The 19,988-nt window shown below is 30.7% G+C and overlaps 3 protein-coding genes across 3 annotated transcripts; 1 reads left to right on the top strand and 2 right to left on the bottom strand.

Moving 5' to 3' along the window:
* The first annotated feature begins 966 nt into the window (after positions 1-966).
* Positions 967-3,281, top strand: LOC133825681 (ankyrin repeat-containing protein ITN1-like). Its single transcript, XM_062258592.1, has 4 exons — positions 967-1,642; positions 1,738-1,797; positions 1,906-2,453; positions 2,565-3,281. Exons 1-4 carry the CDS (start codon positions 967-969, stop codon positions 3,279-3,281), a joined length of 2,001 nt encoding a protein of 666 aa, XP_062114576.1.
* LOC133824152 (phytosulfokine receptor 1) lies at positions 3,030-5,729 on the bottom strand. The gene is given in 2 exon segments (XM_062257019.1): positions 3,030-3,621; positions 3,624-5,729. Coding segments are annotated over 2 exon segments (2,139 nt in total). The 5' UTR covers positions 5,554-5,729; the 3' UTR covers positions 3,030-3,412.
* Positions 5,730-8,477: 2,748 nt separating this feature from the next.
* LOC133824153 (aldo-keto reductase family 4 member C10-like) lies at positions 8,478-14,066 on the bottom strand. The gene is made up of 3 exons (XM_062257020.1): positions 12,934-14,066; positions 11,536-11,790; positions 8,478-8,833 (listed from the first exon to the last, which is right to left on the bottom strand). Exons 1-3 carry the CDS (start codon positions 13,501-13,503, stop codon positions 8,573-8,575), a joined length of 1,086 nt encoding a protein of 361 aa, XP_062113004.1. The 5' UTR covers positions 13,504-14,066; the 3' UTR covers positions 8,478-8,572.
* Between the last annotated feature and the right edge of the window lie 5,922 nt (positions 14,067-19,988).

The following is a 19,988-nucleotide window of genomic DNA, read 5'->3' on the forward strand; positions in this document are numbered from 1 at the left end:
AACAACATGTTTGAACCTAGTTTTCGGTACTATAAACTATTCGAAATTTTCTGAAAATTTGCAGAATGCCCTAAATAGCTACAATATACACGGTCATAAAAAAAAATCGTGCCGAAAACTGTTCACGGGTCCAGAACACTGAAAGCTTTACCGATGAGACTTAAAATGAAACCCCTATAGAAGAATTTCCCTAAGTCATGTAGCATGATAAAAGAAATTATTGAATTAAGGTTTGAGTAAGGCTATATACAATGTCTAAATAGACACTAAGATTCTCAAATTAATAGTTGAACGGAGGTTTTTGTCAATAATATTTGTATAAATCAGAAATAGCACAAAGTAACAATAGAGTTCTCAAGTATATGGTTCAATTAATCATTTGAAGAAAGCCTATATCACAGTTTATTATTGTTTTCAGAGTTCTCTTTATGCTTTTTTTTTTTTACCGTGCCTTTCCTAAGATTCATAGACCCTTTTGTAGACATTCTTTTTTCTATTAGTTGAACAATTAATCGTGCATATAAGACAACAAAAATATATTTAAATAAAGGGTTTGTATGACTTTGGCCCTTTCTATAATAGAATAGAAACACTATACCAAACTGCCTCTCCAAAACAAAACAAAAGGTTTTTGGTCATATTTTATTAGTGGGCAAAGGATCGTGTACTGACTAATATATATAGATTAGATTATGGCAACAAGGCCAAGTAACCATGTGGCCAACTAGTTATATAAATCCATTGTTAAACGTCAACGCTTGGTTTTTGACGTTTTTTTAATTCTTGTTTGTCTATTTTTGGAAAGATGACACCAAATCATACTACTAAATAAACAAAGCAAACCAGTATGTAAAGTAATAACATCATGATGTAAGCCATTTCTCATTATAGATTAATTGCACTTTGGAACCCCCAAAAAGAGTGAACATTTTATATATCAAGTCAAGTAGAGTAGAGTAGCTAACAATGGCAGGACTAGTTGAGCTACTAACTTCTATTCTGATGCCACCGGAGGAACAACTCTTTAGATTCATTCAAGGCATAACCAATCCATTTTTCGGTCGGTTTGATGGTGAACATTTGCTAGACATTGACAATTTAGATCCTCTACACATAACTTGTGGCCAAGAAAACAATGTCTTTCATGTTGCAGTAAAATGCGGAGCTAATCCACAAGCTGTGCCTGTGCAAGCCTTGCTAAGGCTGCATTCATTGCTTGCCTATCAGCCAAACAACAAAGGCGACACGCCACTACATGTGGCTGCGAGGTTAGGGAATAAGAGTTTTGCAGTGGTTCTGATAGATCATGCAAGGGCATTAGCACCAGCACCAGCAGCACCAGGCCATAATAATGACTATAGAAGTCTGCTGAGGAAGGTGAATTATGAGAAGGAAAACACAGCACTTCATGAGGCTGTGCTCAATGGTTACTTGGAAATTGCTAAGCGATTGATTGAAGAAGATCCAACTTTGACATGTTTTGTGAATAAGGCTGGGGAATCTCCTCTCTTTCTAGCTGTGGATGGTGGATTTTATGACATTGCTTCCATCATTTTGGACACTACTTTTCCCATTTGCTCTTTGTTAGGGAGGAACGGCATGACTGTCATGCATGCTGCGGTCATTCGTTCAAGCCGCCCAGGTTTATATACATATATAATTTCATCATCTCCATATATATTTTTTCAAGTATATCTTCTAAGTATTCATTCATATATATTTATCTTATAATCGTAGATAGGCTGGTGCTTTCAGTTAATATCGCCAACATTATCACCATTATCAGGGATAATGACTGTAAGTACAATGTGTTTTGCTCCTTCATTGCTGTATAAATCAATATTTCATTCATTAATCTAAGATCTGCTCTTGCTTTTCATTAACCCAAATTTGCCAACATTTCAGTCCCTTCTTTTTTAGGATTTGTTAAAAAGGCCTTAGAGAGATGTGGATCCCAGATTTTAGAAAAAGCAGATAAGTTTGGATGGATGCCTCATCACTATGCTGCAAACATGGGACAATCAAGACTTGTTAAACTATTTTTGGAAGCCAAAAGATCTGTTGCTTACATCAAAGATAAACAAGGCATGACTGCTCTTCATATCTCGGCAAGGAATGGACATATCAGAGTCATCAGAACATTGATGGAAGAATGTCCAGACATTGGTGAGATGTTGGACAATAGAGACCGGACTGCACTTCATATTGCAGTTGAAAACAAACAGGTTTCTGTGGTAAACATTTTCTTAAACAAGAGAGCTTTCATTGATCTTATAAATGAGCAAGACAATGAGGGAAATACAGCTCTACATGTTGCTGCTATCCATGGTTATTATGAGATTATTATACGCTTAGCAAGTAATCGGAAGACCAACAAGAGAATCATCAATAAGATGGGGTTGACTGCTTTTGACATTATTGGCAGATCAACTCTACTTGGTCCTGTTGAAAAGGTATGTTTCCCTACTCCTAAATATGACTCACTTGTCTAGCACTACTTTAAATGACTATTAGGCTGTTCAACATAGCATACGTAATAATTTGGAGTTGTACTATTTTTTCAGGCTATGATTAGATTGAAAATGAATAAAGAAGGCCCTCTTCTAAGTTTACAAGAAGCTGCAGTGGTGAAGAAAACTAGAAAAAGTGACAAAACATCCGAAGAAACCATGTCAAAAATGACTCAATCTCAACCAAAGGAAGAGAATAATAATGATCAAGATGTAAAGCACATGGCAGACATTAACTTAGTGGTGTCAACATTGATAGCAAGTATTACATTTCAAGCAGCCATTAGCATGCCCGGGGCTGGAAAATATAGCAGTTCAAGTGGCTTTGAAGCTTTCAAATTCTTCATGGCATTCGATTCGCTGGCTTTTGGTTGCTCGGCGGCCTCTATGTTGATCCACTTTGCAGTTGCAGTGTACTCCAAGTTGCGAGGAAAGGCATGTAAGTATCCTATTGAGTTGACGATGATCTTAACTCTGGTATCCATTACCTCGTCTGTGTTGGCCTTTATCATGGGCACAAAAGCACTGTTGTATGAGAAGAAATCTGAGCTTAGCATTAGTGGGACTACTAATCATAAGATTTGGGATTTTGATTTCCCTGGCAATATTGCAATAGTTGCATTCTTCGCTACTCTCTTCTATGTCTTTCTCCCACTATTAATGACTATTTTAAATTGTTTGCTCATTTTGGTTCCAGATGATGGATTACCCATCTTTCTGGTTGCAACCAAGTATGTACTCTTGAAAATCTTAAGAATTTTTTTCAAGTGATCGTTTGTATTTATTTCTTATCTAATTTATACAATCTACTTGTACATATTACTCAATTGTAAACTATGGTATATGGTATATGTATACAAGAAACTTAAAGCAATGTATATATCTAGCTAAATAGGCATTATTTATTTTGAGATCCAACCAAACAAAATATCTACTCTGAGCCAAAAATTATTGTTGAAGCCAGCATTTCTTGAAATTACTTGAAACAACAAAGCTCCAAGGACAACTCCAAAAGCCATTCCAACACCCATTCCATCAAAAAATTCTCTGTTTATTCTTGATTCCTCATATGGCTCTGTAAGATCTTTATCATAACTTGATCCCAATGGTCATCATTGTTGGCATAGAGAAAATTTCCTTCGAAACTTGAAAGAGGAAAAGTTGAAAACTGACCACCTAAAGGGATCTTCCCATGCAGGTGATTGTGTGCAACACTAAACTTTGACAGAAAGCTAAGTTTCACCAGGGAGGCTGGTATTGTCCCTGAAAGATTGTTTTGAGACAAATCAAGTTCCTCTAAGTTTTTCATACCTGATAAATCACTGGGGATTGATCCTGAGAGAAAGTTCCCTTTCAAATCCAAAATATGAAGTTTCTTTAGCTTCCCAAATTCTTTCCAGATTGGCCCACTTAAACTATTACAACTAAAGTCTAAAGTTGGTGGAAAGCTCCTAAATCCTTTATATTGAAGCTTTGTTGAATTTGAACTTCTCTTCAAGAAAAATGGGAAATATGGGGAAGATTCCTCCAATAAGACATCTCGAGAGATTAAACTTATTAACCCGGTTATGTTTTTTGGAATCTCCCCTGAAAACAAGTTGCTTCCCAAGTCCAAGTAAAACAAGAACCCGAAATCGCCAAATCAGGCTGGAATTTTCCCACCCAATTGGTTCCTTGACAAGTCCAAAAGCTCCAAGTGGCTGCTTCTTCTCAACCATAGTGGTATTGAGCCTTTGAGTCTGCAATTGGCAATGATCAGAGCCTTGAGCTTCTTAAAATGAATTGTAGAATCTTGAGGCAACTCCTCTCCATGAAAGTTATATTTGAGAACTAAAGTGGTTAGGTTCTGACATTGCTGTAGGATTCTCAGGGCAGATGAAAGATTGGAGTTGTTTGAGGTTGTAAGGAAGAAGACAGTGAGACTGTTAAAGTTCTTGAAGCTTTCTGGGATTTGGCCTGTGAAATTGTTCCGGGATAGATCTATACTACTCAGATGTTGACAGTTTGGAAGGTTATCAGGAATAATCCCACCAAAGAGATTGTTGGCTAAAACAAGAGAATCTAAATTAACCATTGCTGAACAGTTGAGTTGTATTGGACCCTCCAAGGAATTGTTTCCCACATTCAGCAAAGTTAGAGAAGGAGAATTCAACAAGGATGGTGGTAGAAAACCAGTAAAATTGTTTGTTTCAGCAACAAAAGATTGTAACTTTGGTAACTTGTCAAAAACATTTGGAATAGTTCCTGAAAATCTATTTGAGGATATATCAAGAATAACAAGTTTAGTAAGATTACCAATTCCTTTCCTGATTGGCCCAGAGAGCTTGTTATTTTGAAGGTTCAGTAGTGAGAGTTTTCGCAGGCGAAATATGTTTTCAGTCAGACCACCAGTAAGACAATTCTTGCCAAGATAGAGCTTCTCCAAGGAACTACAGTTGCCAAGTTCAGGTGGGATGATACCAGAAAAGGAATTTGCATTGAGATTTAGTACTTGGAGTGAAGAACAATTCTTACCACAGATACCAGAAGGAAGTGAACCACTCAAACAGTTATGAGACAAGTCTATTTCCTGAATTGAAGGTAGGTGTATGGTAGTAAGAATTTGGCCTGAAAAGCCATTATGGCTCAAGTCTAGGACTTGTAAGTTTGGCAAATGGAAAAGTGACCATGGAAGTGAGCCTTTGAGATAGTTGTGGGAGAGATTGAGTGTTCTTAGGTGATTTAAATTACCCAATGACTCAGAGAGTTTGCCCACTAGTCTCATGTTCACAAGCTCCAACTTCACTACACTCCAGGTATCATATATAGGCTCCTCCAATCCAAAAGACAATGAAGAGTTACATGTGATTCCTGTCCATTTACAGCAACAAGAGTTTGATTCCCATCCAGAAATCTCAGTTTGAAAACCTGCCATGAAGTTCTGCAACACCCCCACATCGTTTGGATGGCATGAATTGTTTTGAGGACTCAAAGTCAGAGCCTGAGCTTGGGAGCAAAACCCAAGGAAATAGAGGATCACCCAGAAAGAATCTTGAACATCCATATGAGGGGCTGATTATTTTTCATCAAGCAGACATGAAATGTATAAATACCAGATTAAACATATTTGTAATGATTAAACAGATTGACCCCTAGGCAGTGCACTACATACTGTTTAGAAAATTGACTTAAGGTGGATTTCTTTCATTTTTAAGAAAACAATAAGCTTGAAGTGAACTGTTGAACTGTTGATTATTTTCATTTTAGTACTGATGGAAAAAAAATATCGAGAATAAAAAAATCTCAGCGAAGTTGTTCTAAACAGAATTGGTTGTTAGTAAATATTTTCATATATTTTGCCACAGAAAATAGTCCTTGGGAAATTTGTCATACAGATGAAAATTTTAACTGATTTATTTACACAAAAGTTACGGTGTATAAAGTAATAGTTTTTTTATTTTTTTATTTACATAGAAGTTTAATAATATCAACATATTGAGTTGGTGCCTGATAGGCATATATCATATCAATAATTTCCTCTGCTATGGTCAAATGCACAAGCTAAACGAGACAACCTTTTTTTGGTCAAATGCACAAGCTAAACGAGACAATCTTTTTTTGCCCATTTTTTTCACGCCGAGCAAGAGCACCCATCAATGAGATGAAATTTTCAAAAAGTAATGTGATGCATCATGCATACAAAGAACCATTTAGCGCTATGATTTCACCTCATAAAATGTCAAAAGATGATGGTGCAACTAACGTCCCAAATTGATCCAACTTGCATTCACATTTCTAATATACCAATTTGAAATCTTATCCAAAAAAAAAAAAATACATTGTAACTAAATTTCAAGAAATTTAGATAGAAAAATTCCGACTTTAATTTATATAAATGGAATAAACTGTAGAAGTGAAACTAAAAATTTTAATTTATACTTTTTTTTATATATTTATACATAAAATACTAATTTTTGCTAAAAAAGTTATGTTTTTACAGTCAAATTTTTTTTTTTTTTAATTTTACGGTTTTAAGGAATTTTTTACGGTTTTGTCTTTGTTCTTTTTTTTTAAGTTGCTTTTAGGTTTTTTTTTTTGTGTTTTCACGTTATTTTTAGGTTTTTTTTTTGTTGATGTTTAATTAGTCCAGTAAATTGTTTTCAAATTGTTTTTCCTAAATATCGTATTTTCGTAATTATAAAACTTTGAAAATAGTATTTTTTTAAATTTAAGTGCGTATTTAAAAAAAAAAATAGGCATCGTAAAAAAGTAAAAAAAAAAAAAAAAAATGTGTATTTAAGAAAAAATCATTTTTTTTAAATGATCCTGTATGTAAATATGGTATGGTTAGGATAGCTTTAGAGACTAAGCATTTTTTATTTAGTTTGTGGAGTTTTACCCTCGTCGTTTATGCTTGGTAATGCAAATTTGAAACTTGAAGTCAATTTTAGAACATAATCTCATCACTTTCTTGAAAAACTCACAGAAATATAAGTTGTAGACATCTTTTTTAGCTTTCCATATCTTTTGTAATCGTTAAATTTCGAGTAATATTGATAGAATTATGGTTAAAATATCGTCACTAGTTGTAGGATTTTGCCCCTACCGCGCACAAACAATAGTGTGGCCGTGCCTGCCGACAAAGGAGGAAAACCATATTTTTGAATTGTATTTTAGTATTTTATTACTAAAGATTGGAGTATTATAAATACATTTTATTATAACATTTTGAAGGGAGTTTGGAAGCCTTACATACTCATTGGAGGCTAGAGAATAATAAGAGAAGCGGATCTACACTTTCTTTTTATTTTTATTCTTCTTTTCCTTCTATATTTCTCTCATGGAATTAAATATGTCAATGGTTACTTTTATTATTATGAACCAATTTAGTTATGATGTAGTTGACTATGAAACTTTAGTGGTTTCTTTTGTCATTATAAACCAATTTAGTTTTCTAGGGTTATAATGTAGTTGACTATATGAAGCTATTATTTGTTATGATAGTTTTATGATTTTTTTTTTCAAATTTATATTGGTTTCTCTAACTTATTTGTAATGCTTATGAATGATTTAATCACTATTTATATGTTTTATGTTTTTAATTCGAAATCTAAGAAGTGAAAATTGAATATGTTTAGTTAGAGAATCATAGATTTCTTATAGGATAGAAATACCCATATAACCTGTATAATTTAAGAGTATTTATGCTTAATGCATTTTAACACGTTAGAATTATCACATTAAATTTTTATATTTTGATAAGGAATAAGAAATACATCAGTAAATTTGCTATTAAAATAAAAAAGAATTATAAGGTTAGACCAGGAATGATGAAGTGCATTAGTAAAAAAAAAAATCAGAATATTTAATTAATCAAAATTTTGCTTTGCTACATATTCTTTTTTTTTCTTTAATCAACTTTGTCAATATTCGATTTTACGTTAATCAAATAAAATAAAAACTAAAAACATTGATGATTCACTTTATTACTGGTCTGCAATTGCGTACCGAGTTTAATCAGATGTATTTATAAAAAATTATTTACCCACATTTGTACGTGTAAGGTGTCTAAACTTCCTATGAAGAAAAAGAAAACCTACATAGATAACACGATACTAACAAGTCCCAGTGATAATAGACAATAAATTGAAGAAAAAAAATGAAAACTAAATTTATCAAAGGAAAGAAATAAAGAAAATGATATCATTATTATTATTAGTGACACTAGTCAGCCATTTATAATCTACTCGAGCAAAAAATACATGTGTATTAAAATAATAAACAACCTTTTGTGATAAATTTGAGAATTTTCTCCCCAAAAAAAAAAGTGTCAATTTTTCCAACAAAATTGTCTTCGTTTATTTTTTATTGATTTACCTTAAAGTGATTATATTTTATTTATTTCCTCTCTTTCCGGACTTGAACATCAGCAGCAAAATGGTTAGGAGTGAAAAATAAAGTATGTTTTGAGAGTTTTGAGCCTTCACAAAATCAAAACACAAAAATAATTGGCATACAAAATATAACAAGCTATTACATCTTTGAATGTAAGAAGACACAGAACATGAAACCGAAAAAGTATATTACACATTGGACTCCAGATCATCTTCCATCTCATGCACAGCCTGAAGTGGACCACTTCCAAACACAAAAGCACTGTCTGAAAACTTATTCAGAGGACTATTTCCAAACAAGCATACCTGTGGCTCGATCTGGTTCAACCGGTTCCACTCCTCGTCCGATACTGACCAACTGAAAATGTCTACATTCTTTCTTATCCTTTCACTCATCAGACTACAAGGTAACACACTGGTTCCTCTTTGAAGCCCCCAGCGTAAAATAATCTATGAACACAATAATCACATCACACACATTCACTCAGGTTATATCATCACTTATATCAAAAGGCGCTGCTATGGTATGTTCTGAGAGTATGTATGATCTACTAATATGAAATGAAACAACTGCACACTATAAATGTAAACTAAATCCAATTTCAAGTTGAAAGTATTATCACCACCCAACAGAGATCACACGAAAACAACAAGAATCAAGGTAAGCATAATGTTCAATTCACATACAGAAGTTTCTCCTGCAATCTCAATTGCTATTCTCAAACTCACAACACAGTCAATACAGAAGGAAGTTCCTTGCAACATTTGTTGTTTATACAAGCACTTATTTATCTTATTTTTGCAATCCCTTTCAGGAAACACTATGCAATCTTGGTCTAATACAACTTAATGTTGTAATTTATTGAGAAAACACAACACACAACATGGAAAATTTTGGTGATGGTAGGTTGACAGCTCCTAAGTTTAATATTCACAATAGATCCCACACCATGCGCTACATTTAGGACCGACATAAATCATGCAAACAAAGATGCAAGTATTAATTAAGGCAATGATGAAAGTGACGACACAATCAAGTTACTATCGAAGATTGAATATTTAATTCAAAATACTAGGCATCTTAAGTTCTATATATAAACCTCATAAGAATTCATTCTCTTTCATTCCAGAATCTCATTATTCACTATAAGTTATTTCTTTTATTTTCTCTTATATTCAAGATTTCTTCTAGATATATATCTTATATTCAAGATTTTCTCTAGATCTTAAAGTTATGTGTAATAGTTTTCTTGTAATACTAAGACACCTTTGATGGACTACATACTAGTTACCATTCATACAAATAGTACTATTCATGGGTACTGAATATCCGTACATACAGTACTATTTGCATAAACGATATTATCCCCATTTTGTAAAATGCATTAAGTAAATGCTCTGTGCACCAAACTCTGATAGTGTGATCACAAAGCATAATACCATAATCATGGATGTAAGCCTTTTTTAGGTCAACCACAAGTTAAAAAATCTGAGTCCTCTACTTTATTGCTATCTTTTTGCTCCCACCCTAGTGAATAATAACCTCTATAGCATAATATTTGTGAATAGTATATGTAATTGGAATCAGATTTTGTACCTTTGGAAACAAATCTCGTTATGTACTTTGGACTTAGTATTATGTACTTAAATTTAGGTTTAATGTGTTTTGGGCTTAGTGTCAATCAATTTAAGCTCAAGTACATAAAACCAAGCACAAAGTACATCAAATCTAAACTTAAATTCATAAACCAAGACCAAAGTACATAACGGGATTTGTCTCTAAATGTAACAAAATCCAATCCATGTATACATGAATAGTATCATATACTTGTATACATTAATATCAACTAGTATAGACTTAAAGGTGTCTGACTCTCTAACAAAAATCTAATATATAAAAGAAATCTCCACTATAAAAGGAAAGAAGAAGAAAAAAAAAACTTTAATTAGTAATGATAATCTGGAATGAAGAAAATGAATTCTCAAAATGTCTATTTACAAAATTTTAAATTCAAGATATTTTCAACTTGATTATGTTATTGTTTACATCATTGTCTAAGTCATCACATACGTCGCCACTTGTATCATTTAAGTAGAACTCTCTGTTCGACCTACTTGTAGTGCCTGATGTGGTACCTTACTATGCGACTTACTGTGAATAGTAATTGTGACCATACGGGCCATCAAATTCTCTGGTGACGAGTTAATACTTGAGGGCCTCCCTGTCTTATAGGGTGTCTATAGGTGGTGGCATGATTCCACCATTTATCAAAGTTAAACACCACAATCAACAATGATTCTATCTAAATCAACGTTTTGCAGCTGAATCCAGACTAAGCATGGCAGACATTGACACTTTGAGACCTTAACACAACCAGACTACGGGTGTCATTATTCTTAACGAGTTAGCAACACCCTAAAGAAGAACACTATTTTAAAACATTATGCTATACATAAATATGTAAAATATGGAAGTAAGCTGTAAAATATTTTAAATTTGTGTTTATGATGCAAGTAGAAAAGTTTAAATCCAACAAAGAAACTGGCAGCTTGGTAGTGAACCACTTACTGAATGGGAACTGACCAATGCATACAGAGTGAAGAAATTAAAGGGGAACATAAATCCTATGATTCTAGTAGCAAGACTTTTGTGAATACAAGCTAATCTCATTTAGAGTGTTACTTTCACACCTTAAGTATATCATGTTAACTCCTGACACAGCAAGTACCTAGTTTTCTTGATCAAACTTCAAGCCATGACGTACTGGTTTTTATATCTGATGTGGTGTCTAGAACCCTAAGAGTGATTAAGATCTTTTAGAGGGACCTATAGTAAGCATTGAGAGAATTGCTTATCTACTTTTACGAAGGAAAAAAATAACTTCTTAAACAATCAACTCAAAACTCCCCACATGCATATCAAGAACAAATTTAGCAAATGTTAGACAACCCTAATTTGCAATCCATGAAAGTTACTATACCATGGAGGTCGTAGTGATCATTACATTTGGGTATGAAGTCAGAGACTTGCATATATAAGATTTAACTTTACCCAAATGCCTCCTATGCATAATCATAACAGACTTAATTAAGGACGAAAATGAAGAAAATAAGTAGCATTCAACAAAAAGAAACCGTGAGTCTAAGTATACCTGTTCAGGTGTTTTCTTGTGTCTGTCTGCTATCTCTGCAACGACTGATAATTTCAGCATAGGCCCATGCACAGATCTTGATCTCCTGAATGATATGCGAGGAGTTCCGGGTTCATCTTCCCCACCAGAACTGCTATCAGATGGTCCAGGAGCTGAAGAAGGTACTCCCAAAGGTGTGTGAGCTGATACATGTATGCCCTTTAATTGGCAGAACTTAACAAGTTCATCTTGCCTCCAAAAGGGATGCAACTCCACCTATGAAAGGATTACCACAATTCATTAGTGTACAATGATGGGAGTAAAAAAAATTATATACCCTAAGATATTGGCATAAAGATACAGTTATTGAACGAAAACAAATTAATTTATACCATATCATTCAACACAGGGGTAAGCAGTTAAATTTGAGCTTGCCTGATTCAAACAAGGAAAAGGGTGTTGAAAACACCCACAGCCCATTCCCTCACCAACCAAAATAATTATAGGTGTAAAAAATATTAAAACAAAAGATAATACACTGTCTGCTGTTTGGTTCTAATCAAATAAGAAACAATGTGAAAAGTTCTCTGATACATATGAGAAAATTTACCCCAAATATTACACACTGTAAGGTTGGAATTTTTTTAGGAAAGACAAAGTTTTTTTTTTTCAACCTAAAGGAAAATCTCAAGGCAAGAATCAAGTTGTGCTCATAATGCATTACAGGGGCCATAAATGAGCCAGGGCCCTGCTGGTTGGTCATTTCAAGGATAGCTTCTGTTTACTAACTCTAAATGATGAAAGGTTTCTCTAAACCCCACAGTCACACTTGATATAATGGGAATTACTGAAGTTATTTTTAAAGAAAGTCTTATCAAAAAAGCTAAATTAAAAAAGGACATGAATTTCTTCCATCTAAATCACTGGAATTGTCTAAGTGGTAGCATCGAGACAAATACATAATAATAACAAGTCTGAACCGGAAAATATTTCATGTAAGTAAGTATATGCAAGGGATGAATAATGATAGTGACATTGTACTACATCAAACACCACCATCTAGATCTTAATACTCCAAGTCAGGTAGATTCTAGCTATGATTGACACAGAAAATTAACCTGGTTTATTAATCATACCAACCCTTCAGACCAAAAGTGTATTTAAACCATCACAGAAAAAGATAATGCATATAAATAAATCGCATCCAAAAACAACAACTCCACTGCCCTCTAAATCATTATCATGAACAGGATGCATGTCTCTCTAACCATAAATCATTGATTGTGCAAAAAACAAAAAATCAATAATTGAGCAGTACTTAACTAGATTTATTCCCAATTCAGCAAAAAATATAAAAATAAACATTAATTACAAAAAAAATTATAATTAACATAAATGAGATAAGACGAGCAAGCATACCTGATTTACTGCAGGTACAATCTTTGCAAACTTAAGCAACTCTTTTATCTGCTGAATGCTGAAATTGCTAACTCCAATTGCTCTAACCAGACCCAACTCAACCAAACCTTCCATGGCTTTCCAAGCTTTCTTCAACCGATTCAAGAACTGCCTATACTCACTTCCAGACTTGGATGGAGGATCAGTGGCATCACCAAAGGCTGAGCTTTCAGGCCAGTGCATCAAATATAGATCTAAATACGAAACCCCAAGATTCTTAAGGGAAACTCTAACACAATTCTCAATCTTATTGAGCGAGTTCATGGTACAATAAAGCTTAGAAGTCAAAAAAATATCTTCTCTCTTAAGAGACCCCATGAATGCTTCAGCCAAAGCTTCTCCAACTTCAACCTCATTCCCATAAAGATGTGCACAGTCTATATGGCGGTAACCTACTGACAATGCCATTTTCACAGCTTCAACACAGAGGTCTCCACCACTCTGCCATGTCCCAAGCCCAACAGCAGGGATTCTAGCTCCATTGTTTAACACAAAGTAACTTCCTCCTGGTGTCCCAATTTTTCCTTTCATCCCTTATAAGTTTCTCAAAAACAGACGAAAAAGAAGGATTCAAAACCAACCCAGAAAACCCAAAATCACAGTTCGAACTCTAAACTTAAAAAACTAAGCTTTATCAACAAAAAGCCAAACTATTAACAACGTAGACCCACGATCTCAGGAAACGGGTAAAAGCCAATAAACTAATGAAACACCACGGTTGAAAAGAAAAGCACACACATTTACGGGGAGAAAAGAAAATTGAGAGAGCATACAATCCAACCGCAACAAGCTAACACTTTGACTTTAAGAGTTGCCCACCTTGTGTTTGACGAAAACTCTCAATCAAACCCCAGCGCTAATGAGGAGATCACAAAGACCCAAGAAGAAACAACGGCAATGAACCTTTTTCCTTTAACACTGAGGAAAACCCACCAATGGATTGAGTTGTTTCATGAGTTTTGTCTATGAAAAACAACCAAAGGTAAATAAATATTCAAAGGGGGATAGTAGGCGTGGTCAACAATGGCAACTGATAGAGAAAAAGAGAGAGAGTACCTCCAATTCTCCAAAGATAAACAAAAGAAATGCTTAGCTGTGGGATCAATTTCTCTTTCTTAAAAAAAAAAAAGACAAATAAACGCCAAGTTATTAAATAATATAGTTGTCATTATCTTCACCAAATTTAAATTAAAAAATGGAGAAAAAGTTAGGGAGAGCTGAGACAAGGGGCATTATAGAGAAAAGCCAAGAAATCATTTTTGTATACCCCATTTTTATTTTGTTGTAACTTGTAATGTTATACAATATACATATTATCACCTAACTATAAGAAAGAAAGATTTTTTTTTTTTTTTTTTTTGCCAAAAATAAAAATAAAAAAAATAGAAGAGAAAGAAAGGACGTCTAAATCCACCCACCACCAACCCAACCTACAATGACAATTATCAAATGAAAATGAAAGTTTTGTTTTAATATATAAATATATATTTTTTAAGATACAAAATACAACTGCTAAAAAGTCACCAACGTTACGTTTATGAGAAGAAATATTAGGATGAAAAAAAAATCTACCAAGAGTTAAAACCTGCAGGTCTTGATATTTGACTAAATTTACGGGTAGAGTAGACTTATATGGATTTCAATAAATAATTAGATACTACATTAATATTGTGATGAGACTTATTATGGTTGGGTCTAAAAAGCATAGATTTTTCTAGGGGTTAAATTAGCAAATGTCTCCAATTTTTTACAAAAATATCTCTTTTAGATCCCAATCTTTATTATGAGTTCCTAAGGGGTGTGATTGGTAGTTGATCTAGAAATGATTTTATAATTTTGAAAACTTAAAATTTGTGAGACCTACTAAAATATTTTATTGGTAAATTGTTTTTTTAAAACAATGTCCTAATCAGAATTCTAATTTTATGTTGTAATTTATAAAACAACGATTTCACGTTTTCTCTGTTTTGTAATTTGTTTTCCAAAAACCTAAAATCAAAATCAGGGTTTGTTTGTTCTCTCTACTCCTATCATCTGTATCATTGCTTGTATTTTTTTTTTTTTGCTAATTTTTATGACTTGAGTATGTTCTCACTAGTAATAAAGTGTTTATGGAATATTTTATGACATTTGCCAAATTCAAAAATAAGCTGTGCTGGTATTTTTATAGATGACAATGCAATATTATTATGAATTTAATCAATAATTATTATTAAATTTTAATTTATCAATATAATTAAATTTTACATAATTAAATCTATTGATAAATCAAAATTTAATATTATACAATCTATGCATATAAAATATATAGAATTAAAATAATATTCAGATTCAGAGTTCTAATCATGTATTCAGTTTCTGTTATATTTTTAAATTTAATACCAATTACAGATTCATTTTTTTAAAACTCAAAAACAGTTTACTGACATTGAACCAATCACATTTTCAGAAACATGATTTTAGTCACTAAATTCAGATTTTTATTTCAGAATCTCACTTTTCAAAAATACAATTTTCTAATCGCAAACCAATCAGAACCTAAAATTCCACAACATTATTTTTTGTCCCACATAATTCCCTACCATTTTGTTTATGTCCAAATATATTGTTAAAAGGCATGTGAGTGTCGCTTGGTGGGCAAGTTGAGGGGCATTGAATGAAAAGTTACTATTGTGAGTGCATTAATACCTATTGGGATGTTATTCTCTTGAAGGTGTTAATCAAAATTGGAGAAATTTATAGGTTTCATAATTTTTTTCATCCTACGTGAGAAATTTGTGTAAGTCAGCCATGGTATTTATGGTCGCTTCCACAAATCTATTCTACTCTCATTACCCACCACATAACAACTTCGAACGAATGTCACTCTTCTCACGGTAGAGAATTGCTAATGGGCATCGTGCCCAACATCACAAAGAGGTGGTGTATTATTATTGGTGCAATCTAATATCGTGTCTCACACATTTGAATTTAATAAATATTATGGAATATCGCTAACTAATCATAGGGTGTCACATCATATGGTGTTTGACACATTAAGGTGTCAAATAATAACACTTCTCACATTAAAGATGTAAGTGTGCAATACTTAAATCTGAGGGCATTCACCCACGAATTATCCTTCCTAGCAAACATACTCCAGGCAAGTTTAGCAAGTAAAGATTCATTAATACATCAGATCTCCTAAAACTCAGCCCTCCATAGCACTTTGGTTGGCATAAGATGTCTTAAGCTTTTATTAGAGCTATGTACGTATAGTCTTTTGAGAGTCCCTTTGTCTATTAATATTCTCTAATTAGGCTATTAAGTTCTCTACTTAAACTTTTACAATACGTTTGGTTTGATAGAATGCAAATGGGAATGGAATGAAAATTCTTATTCTTATGTAGAGTACTTTTAAGTGTGGTAAAGCAATTCTATACGAATGACAATTTTCATTCCATTAAAAACCTAACGGAGCTACAATTTTTATCCCAAAAGTAAAATTAAAAGGACTATTTTGCCCTTTTTCTGTCAATTAAGAAATTAAAACCTTTTTGAATTTCTGTTTTAAATCTGGAAACCTTTTGCTCAACAAAAACAAGAGTAGAAATTAAGGTGGTATTTGGTTGGACGGAATGAAAATGGAAAAATAGAAATGCAATGGAATAGAATAAAATTTAATATAAATAAAAAAAATTGATAAAATTTTTTTTTTTCAATCTAGCATTAAAATAATATTTCCTTCAATTTTCAAATGGAATAGTCATTCCACCAAAATAGTAGAAAATTTATAAAAATTATTCTATTGAAATGACATTCCAATACTCTAAAATACAATCAAACAAAAGAATGAAATGAAAATTGATTCATTTTCATTTCATTACTCCAAACCAAACATCACATAAGAATTAAGCTATTCAAGTGCACCTCAAAACTCACTAACCTAACACACTACATGACTAGCTTCCATAACTTATAAGTCAACTCATTCGCCTTTAAAACCCTATGGGGGAAATCCTATTCCATTCAATAGCTACAACATTTGAAACCAAGGAAAAAAATTATTTGTTGGTTTTACAACACTATGAGAAAATGTTATATATTGTTATATACATTAGTTTTAGTAACTTACATCATAAACAAATGTTACTATTTGGTTTTGTATTTCACTTTTAACATGAATTTCTATTAACTAAAGATTACAGGTAATATAGTAAGGTTTACTACTGTTTGGTTTAATTTGCCAACTTCAACAACAAAATCATAACACAAATCATACTGTAATTTGTTTCACTAATTTTAGTTACTACCCATTAAAATTATAACAACCTAGATAATCATTGTGATTTATTCAATAATTTTTTTTTACTAAAATTGAAGGAGATAGTGATTCGTTGATATTCATGAAGAAAATGTAAAAATAGTCAAAAATCAAAACACGATTCATCGGATTTAACAAAAAAAGTTAGAGAAGAAGAATAAGAATTTAAATTTAGGTTTGGAGTGTTTATAATATTTTCATATTTTTCAAAATATTAAATTTTCAGAGTGATAAATTTCTATGAGACAAGACGATGTAATTTTGAAAATATACAAAATAAATCAGTTTACACAATACAATTACTTGTGTCAATTTCAACTGTACAAGTCAAATAATAAACGGTTAGAATTTGAATTTTCATTCAAAAGTTGTTATACGTTTCCACGTCCCTGTGAGACCCACATTTACTAATATATACTAGTATTTCATGAATCATAATATAATTTAAATTAACATGTGGTTAATTTGTAAATGTAATGAATACCTACTCACGACATATCTCTTCCTGTAAAAAGTGTGTTATTAATGAAAATGATTGATTTTAACGGGATTGTTAACATAATATTTTAAATATTTATTAGAATATACTTTTAAAATTAATTAAAAATATATATTTATTAATTATATAAATACAATTCAAATTTAAATATTATAAAATATCATTATTATAGTAATATATAATACAATACTAGATATTTAATAATTATATTAATAAAACTTTAAATATTATTATGATAATAATATATATAATCTTATTTTTTTATTAATTATATTAATATGAATTCAAATATTATTATAATAATATTTAATACAATACTAAGGATTTAATACTTATATTAATATAAATTTAAATATTATAAATATCATTATAATAATATATATAATACATAATCTAAATTTTTATTAAAAAAATTATCATTGATGTTTAAAAAAGTTATCATATTATATATATATATATTTTTTAAATTATAAATATTGTTTTGCTTTAATTTTAATTTTTCATTTAATATGGTTATGTTATTATTTTTTATATAATATTGTTTATTTATTTGAAATTTATATGACAATAATACAAATTTAATAAAAATAATTAATAATTTCTATAAAATTAAGCAAATATACATTGCATGTTGCTTAATATATTCAATAATTACATGAATATTGACTAATGGTGTCATATAGGTTGATATTAGATACACAACATTTACCTAACAAATTAGTTAGTTTATATAGTGTTAAAATTCATTTTATAATTTTTAATACTTAAACTAATCAAAAACCAATATGTAATCAAAACAATAATGAAAAGATACTAAGATATACAATTAAATGTAAATAAATATATAAATGGAACGAATGAAAAGATGGATAAACTCCTAAGGGAAAAAAAAAGGACAAAGGAGTGTGCAATTTTGGTTTTAAAGAATAAGGACTTATATAGTCTACACTTCCTTATCAAGTGTGAGTATGAGAATAAAGAAACTTAATGATGGGATTAATCATTGATTAGTTGTGCGTACTCTTAAGATGAATATAGAACTATTTTGTTAGATGATATTCTTGATTTTCTTCAAGATATTTAGCTTTTTAGGTTGTATGACATTCTAATCTTTTCAATAAAGTTTTCATTGCCACAAAAAAAAAACTCGCTTATGATTTTTGGTTACGTTCATTTGCAATATGAATAATACTAGACACACTTAATTGCAGACACTAATTATATAATTGAGATTAATTATATATTATTGTATACAAAAAATATATGTAATTTGAGTATGTCACGATCATTACTTTTATAGTATCTCTTTTATATAAAAAGTGTGCAAATAACGAAATTTTTTTGTTTTAACGGTTTTTTATTTTTTTCTGTTAACTTTAACGGAATATTTTTATATTTAATTGTAAATTGTAAACATTATTTAAACTTAGATAAAATTAAATAAATAAATAATTAAACAAATTAAAATAAGATATTTTACAATGATAATTATTTAAAAATAATAAACATATACGTTTTATAACTTAAATAAAATTTAATTAAACTTAAACTTCACGTATTAAAATAATATTATATTAAACATATAATATAATATAATCTTATCAACTAGAAACAAACTTAAATTTAAAATTAATATATAATAATAATATTATATTAAACATATAATATATAATCTTTTATTGTCACTGTCAAATCCAAAAACTAAAACAAATATAAACTTAAACAAAAATTAATTAATTAATCAATTCAAATAGGATATTTTTAAGATATTTTATGATAATTTAAATAATTAAATCATAATAATTAAAAAATAATAAAGGCATACATATCATTTTTTTATCTTATAAATTTGTATGATAGTTTATTTTTTATAAAGTGATTGGAGTTCTTTTTCTTCATCAAATTCACCAAATGACATTGCGAGATACATTAGAAACTAAAAATAGTTGATGCATGTATACTACTATTTACACTATGACTTTTTCTATTCTTATTTTATTTATATTATTAATTTATTTTAAATATTATTGTAGTTTATATATATATATGTCATATAGCCATGTAAATATATATATGTTAATGTTGTGTTTATATGTTATATGTAGAGATTATTGATATAAATATTTATATATAGTATAGAATTATAATTTATTCTATTATATATATATATTTAAAACAGTGAACCAGTTATAGACAATATTTACAACTTGAAAA

Source organism: Humulus lupulus, chromosome 3 (genome assembly GCF_963169125.1).
Source record: "Humulus lupulus chromosome 3, drHumLupu1.1, whole genome shotgun sequence".
In the NCBI taxonomy this organism is placed as follows: domain Eukaryota; kingdom Viridiplantae; phylum Streptophyta; class Magnoliopsida; order Rosales; family Cannabaceae; genus Humulus; species Humulus lupulus.